General features: G+C 46.4%; 1 protein-coding gene across 1 annotated transcript in view; it reads left to right on the forward strand.

The window, feature by feature from the left end:
- Nucleotides 1-6,701, forward strand: part of LOC105509285 (glycosyltransferase-like protein LARGE1) — a gene marked incomplete at its 3' end in the record, with an annotated part of 68,941 nt that overhangs the window by 40,739 nt on the left and 21,501 nt on the right. Inside the window, exon 3 of the mRNA XM_011938454.1 lies at nucleotides 5,951-6,106. Coding sequence (XP_011793844.1) covers nucleotides 5,951-6,106 — 156 coding nt within the window. The remainder of the gene's footprint in view (nucleotides 1-5,950; nucleotides 6,107-6,701) is intronic.

Here is a 6,701-nt window from a genome sequence, read left to right on the forward strand (position 1 = left end):
GGGGTGGGTATTAGAAGGGGAAAATAGGTTTCATTTCTGATCCTGTCATCTTTTGTCAGTCTCATGTTCATTTCTGTAAACAGAGTTATTTAATGTGATGACAGATATCGGAGAAATAAGGGACACAGATTTCTAATTTTTCTATCTGCTTGGGTTCAAATCCTGACTCTCCTCTACTTTCTAGCTCTGTAACTTCAGGCAACCTGCTAAACTTTTCTCACCTGACAGGTAACATAGTGAGAGCTTCACTTGTCTCATGGAGTTGTGTAAAAAGTAAACGAGCTATTAGAGGCAAAGTTTTCAGAGCAGTGCCTGGCGTACAGTAAGTGTTGGACATATGTTAGCTGCTAATAATTATTATTATCACTACAGTGATAACAGGCCTCAGAAAGTGGAACAAGGTATCGTAGATTTTTATCACAATCCTTGTAGATCCACATGCACTTATCAGCTCCTCACAAAAATCTATTTTGGGTGCATTCTCCAGTGTCACTGTGTCCCAGAGGTGAAAGCCTGTCAATAAATGTCTACACCACCAGCTTTTGCTGCCCCCAAGCCAGCAGTGATGGCTGATTCTTTCCCTCAGGGGACCAGGACACGGCATTTCTTAGTAGTCACCAGCTTGCTGCCCCCAAGCCAGCAATGATGGGTGATTCTTTCCCTCAAGGGACCAGGACTTGACATTTCTTAGTAGTCAAACAAGCAGTGATAAAAAAAAAATATCAGCAACACAGATCCTAAGTCAGATTTCCAGAGTGAGAAATGTGGGTTAGTGGACAGAGCAGTGGCCCGGTAGACAGAAGCTGGACTCTACCTCTACCTCTACCTCTGCTGTGTGACTCTGGGTAAGTCACTTTCCCACGTTGGGTCTTGGTTTCTTTCCACTTAATATGATCCTACCCAGGAAGAATCACCAACAGCCTCTTTAAATGCACGTTATCATACTTGTAGTTTAAAAATGGACAGTTTTATGATACCTGCCTCTCTAAGTTGTAAGTTTCAGGAAGAAAGTTAGGGTCTCTTGTGTGTATCTCTGCATTCACAGCCCCTAGATCAGTGTCTGGCACAAAATCAGCCCTCATCTTACTATCTGTGGAATGAATACATGAGATATAAAAGAAAGAAAATCATTTCTGAGTGTGATGGTTGATACTGAGTGTCAACTTGATGGGATTGAAGGATACAGAGTATTGATCCCAGGTGTGTCTATGAGGGTGTTGCCAAAAGAGATTAACATTTGAGTCACTGGGCTGGGGAAGGCAGACCCACCCTTAGTCGGGTGGGCACCATCTAATCAACTGCCAGTGAATATAAAGCAGGCAGAAAAACGTGAAAAGGAGAGACTGGCCTAGCCTCCCAGCCTATGTCTTTCTCCCGTGCTGGGTGCTTCCTGCCCTCAAACATCACACTCCAAGTTCTTCAGTTCTGGGACTTGGACTGGCTCTCCTTGCTCCTCAGCTTACAGACAACCTATTGTGGGACCTTGTGATCGTGTAAGTTAAGACTTAATAAACTCCTTTATATATCTATCCTATTAGTTCTGTCCCTCTAGAGAACCCTGACTAATATCCTGAGCAAGGCAGATCTGATTTTGTAGTAAGCTTGAGCACGTACGCACTTAGTGACCCTGGGCTAGTCTGAGGTTCAGACTCATCCTCTGTAAAAATGGAGATAATAATAGAAACCACTGTACCAGGTCGTTTTGATTGAATGTGATGTCATGATCACATTCATACATTTTGAGGAGGAGTGGGAGACAGTCCATTACATCTAATAAGCTATTCGACCCCCACAGGAGAAAGTAAGGGCAGTAGGGGGCTATGGAGGGAAAGGTGAGAGCTGTTTTGTTTCCTCTCTAATCCCATGATCACATTCAGTGTAGAGAAGTAAATGATAGGTATTGTATATTTAATATTCATATATATGTATATGGATACACACATACATTAAAAACCCTGGCCTGGCCAGATGCAGTGGCTGAAAGTGCTGTAATCCCAGCAGTTTGGGAGGCTGAGGCAGGAGGATCACTTTGGTTTAGGAGTTTGAGACCAGCCTGGGCAACATAGTGAGACCTCATCTCGACAAAAAATAAACAAAACTAGCTGGGCGTGGTGGTGTGCGCCTGTAGTCCCAGCCACTCGGGAGCCTGAAGAGGAAGGATCACTTGAGTCTGGGAGATTGAGGTTGCCGTGAGCCCAGATTTCACCACTGTGCTCCAGCCTGGGTGATAGAGGAAGACCCTGTCTCCAAAACAACAAACTAACAAAAAACACCAGCCTAATGTCTAGCATATAATGGGTATTAGATACATGATAGGTATTTAGGTTGGTGTAAAAGTAATTGCAGTTTTTGCTATTTTCATGGCAAAAACCACAAGTAGTTTTTGCACCAAACTAAATATTATTTATTTAGATCCTAGCACAAGGTAATGGAGTATTCTGTGTCCTGATGATTAAAAACTCAGGAGCAAAATGTAAATCTGAATATACCTTAATAGACTTTTGAATGGGCTTGCCGGTTAGAGGGAGCTGGATTGCAAAGAACTCTTCAGAACCCCCTTTGCTTGCCCATGACCTCACCATCCACTCCCCAATCTTCCTTCTTATATAACACCAGCACTTGCCTGTAGTAAATACATAAACCCAGATCTAGTTTGTGAATACACAAACTAGACAGCTGCAGAGCAGGATGAGGCTTGATGAGCTAACAGATGGCTTGGGGTGTATTGTGGGGCACCAGGAGACCCAGGTCCTAGTTCCAACCCTGACTTGGCACAGACTCACCATGTGATGTGGAGCGGACTCATTTCTCTGTAAATTTCACTCTCCTCATCTGTAAAATGCTCAGCCCTTTAGGACTAGATATGATAGTAGTTAAGAACCTCAGGTTTAGGCTTTAGAGCTGGCTTCTAGTCTCAGCTCTGCAACTTACCAGCTGTGAGATACAGGCAAGTCACATACCATCTCCATAAAGTGGACAGTGGGATTCAGATGGGCCTGTTTGGAGGATTTAATGAGACCATGTCTTTTAAGTACCTGGCAGAGTTGTGCACAATACATTAAGCTTTGTTTGTTTGTGGGCCCATAGGCCAGCCCTTCTTTTCACTTAGTTTAAGTTTCTCCCTGTTGAGGAAGCTTACATTTCCTCAGTCAGATCCACATCCATCAACTTTCCTGCTGGCTCAGCACTTGGCAAGCACCAGAATCATTCTCAGAGAAGACACGATCCCCACTGGGTATGAGTGACACCAGCCCACATGCAATTATTTTAATGCATGGCCCAGGATCTTCTTATGCCCAGATCGAATGTGTTCTCAGGGGAGAGGCTTCCCTCTCTTACCCTTCAAAAGGCACAAGAAGAAAACCACATATTGCACACTCATCCGTCCCTGAAATGTAAGCCGCATCAAATAGTTTCATCCCTGCCAGCCCTCTGTACCCTTCTGAATGCTGAGTGCTTGCTGCCTGACTGATGCTGGCAGGAAGGAGAAAGGAGGGCAGAACTCCTCCTTCCCTGCCCCATCTTTGAGAGGGAAGGAAACCCACACTTATGGAGCCACTCTGACATGCAAGCACGGAGCTAGGCATTTGTTTAACCCTCTTACCTACTTTGTCAGGCTTGCTGATCCCCTCCTTGCACTTGAGGAAACAGGTTCCAAGAAGAGAAACCAGTTGTTCAAGGACACACACAGCTAAGTAAAGAGCATAGCTGGGATTCAGACCTCAGCTGGTCTGAGGTCTAACTCTGGCTACTGTATCATTCATTGTTAGTTATGGGAGGTCGTGGGGATGTGGTTTGGACCATATAGGTTTTCCATCCTTCATTATGCCATGAGAGAGAAAATTGGTCTTCTAGAGCAGTATTTATCCAGCCAGCTTCCATGGGTATTGCTAATGCACATTCCCAAAACAGAGGGCAGAGGGAGCTGGGTCTTCCAGTCCTCCTTCAGATGGCAGGCTCTGGACCCTGCTGCAGACTCTCATAGATAGAACTCAACCAAAGGAGGAAGCAGGAAGTGACTGAGCTGTGGACACCCAGTTCCTTCCCTCAATGTCTTAGTCCAGTCTGGCTGCTTGATGTTTATTTCTCAGTTCTGGAGGCTGGGAAGTCCACGGTTAGGGCGCTGGCAGATCAGATTCGGTGTCTGGTGAGGGCATGCTTTCCGGTTCATAGCTGGCACCTTTCCCATCTGTCTTCACATGGTGGAAGCAAGCAAGGGAGCACTTTGGGGTCTCTTTTCTAAGGGCACTAATCCACTCATGAGGGTTCTTCCCTCGTGACCTAATGACTTCTCGAAGATCCCACCTCCTAATGTCATCATCTTGGCGATTAGACTTTCAGCATGTGAATTTTGTGGGAGAGTGGAAGACAGTCCCTTACATTTGATATACTGTTCAACTCCCACAGGAGGAGAGAGTAAGGGCAGTAAGGGGCTATTGAGGGAAAGGCTATTTTGTTTCCTCTATAATCAGATAAAGCATGAAACAGAACGTTTTAAAAGCTTGACTTCTGTCCTCCACAGTGTAGAGGAAAGAACGTGGGCTTGGAAATCAGACATGCTTACGTTTGAAGCCTAGCTCCCATGTTTACCAGCCAGGTGGCCATAGGCACGTCACTTCTTCACCGTTTCTTCCTCTTTACGATTGCATGCCTTGCTAGGATCATTGTGAGGACTAAAAGAAGCCAGTGAATGTAAAACTGCTGGTGAAGCGCTCAACCCATGGGTGAGCCCCCCAGGAGAAGGCTCCCAGCCAAGGGCATGAAAAGTGGCCCCTCAGTACAGGCTTCCCTTTCCCGTGACAAGTGTCCCATGGAGGGTTCTCTGTGGACTGTGCTCAGGTATTGACGCCATTGCACTGGGCTCAGCTTTGCCTTGTTGTCTACCAAGGAACATTGAGAATATGATCATATGTGACCAGGGCCACCTCACAGTGCAGCCCCCTTGGCCAAGGTCTTTCCCTGGCTTAGCTGTTTTTAATGGTGTGTGATTTCCCTCATCTGGACTCAACCTGTCCCCTTGGACGCTCTCCCTCCACCCATCATTCCGGGTTCAGGTTGTGTGGCTGAGCTGTGAGAGACCATCTCATTGGCCTAGTCCTCAGTCTCCTCGGTCCCTGTGTGCTGATCTCAGATACAGTGAGTGGCTAAGCAGGTGGACTCTGCAATCAGACTACAGAGGTTCCAAGCCTACTTTTCTGTGACCACAGGCAAATTACAGAGTCTTTCTGCCTCTACTTCCCCATCCGTAAAATGGAGTTAATAATCGTGCTGCCCCATAGGCCTGTTATAAGTATTAAATAAACTAATGCAAATTATGTCTTACTAATCATGGTTATTCTATAGTAATAATGAATCATTTTTAATACTAACAATGAATGCCACCAGATCTTAATAATAAATTAAGGTGCTTTCTTAGAACAAATTTTAGTACTATTTAAATATTCTAGGCCAGGCATAGTGGCTCACACCTGTAATCCCAGAACTTTGGGAGGCCAAGGTGGGAGGATCACTCGAGCCCAAGAGTTTGAGACCAGCCTGGGCAACATGGCCCAGTCATGCCCCCTCTGAGCAGCACCTACAGGCAGCAGTTGGCCAAGCAGAAATAAGGTTTGCAGAGTCGCGTCCTAAGCATCACGTCTCAGGGCTGAGAGATGACAATGTAATAACTGGCACAGATTATTTCCATTTCACGGATGAGGAAACTGAGGCACAGAGATTCAGTCACTTGTGCGAGATTAAAGGACTACCTAGAGCAGAGTCAGGGTTTGATCCCAGGTGACCTGGCCTCAGAGCCCTTACCCTTAACCACTCTGCCAAAATGTTGAATGAGTGAATGAACAGAGCCTCAAATAATGCTTAGCCTAGTGCTTGCTGAGCCACTGCTTCCTACAGGTGTGAGGGCCCCTCCCCCCCCACGCCGCACATGACCACCTCCTTATCTCCCTGCCAGGTCATTCACTGGAACTCCCCCAAGAAGCTCCGGGTGAAGAACAAGCACGTGGAGTTTTTTCGCAACCTCTACCTGACCTTCCTGGAGTACGACGGTAATCTTCTGAGGCGGGAACTGTTTGGCTGCCCCAGTGAGGCTGATGTCAACAGTGAAAACGTAAGTGGCTCGTAAGGCTCAACAGGGAAGGGGCGGCTTCTCTGCTCATCCATCATCAAGGACCTCCCCCATGCCAGGCTCTACGTCAGGCTCACGGCAGGACCTAGATGAACACAACGCCATCGGTGCCCAGGGTCCACTGTCTAGTGGGGGAGACAGGTACATCAGCGGGTCCCTCGCATGCTGGTCACTGTGGATGCAGACAGAGTATATTTGATCCGGACGAGGTGAAGTCAGAAGTGAGTTTCCAAGCAGGGGAAACAGATGAAGCAAAACCACCATTGAAAGGAAAAATCAAGTGTCTCTCACAGCCAGGAAATGCCAGCGTTTTTGCGGACATGATATCAACATGGGAGACCCAGGATTCAGTGGAGTCAGTGCGTGGGGAAACACAAAAAGAGCTTTTCACGGGTAACTGGCTCTTTTAGGAGTCAGCATGGGTGAAGACAGTGTTAGGCAGGTACTCAGTCACCGCCATGGCTATAGTCTACTATAGCTATTCCCGTTTCTCTGTTTCTTCACCACTTACAATTTGTTCATATGTTGTATCTCATTTGATGTTCATAGAAACCCACTTGTTTTTGTTTTTGTTTTT

Source organism: Colobus angolensis, unplaced genomic scaffold (assembly GCF_000951035.1).
Source record: "Colobus angolensis palliatus isolate OR3802 unplaced genomic scaffold, Cang.pa_1.0 Scaffold173, whole genome shotgun sequence".
In the NCBI taxonomy this organism is placed as follows: Eukaryota; Metazoa; Chordata; class Mammalia; order Primates; family Cercopithecidae; genus Colobus; species Colobus angolensis.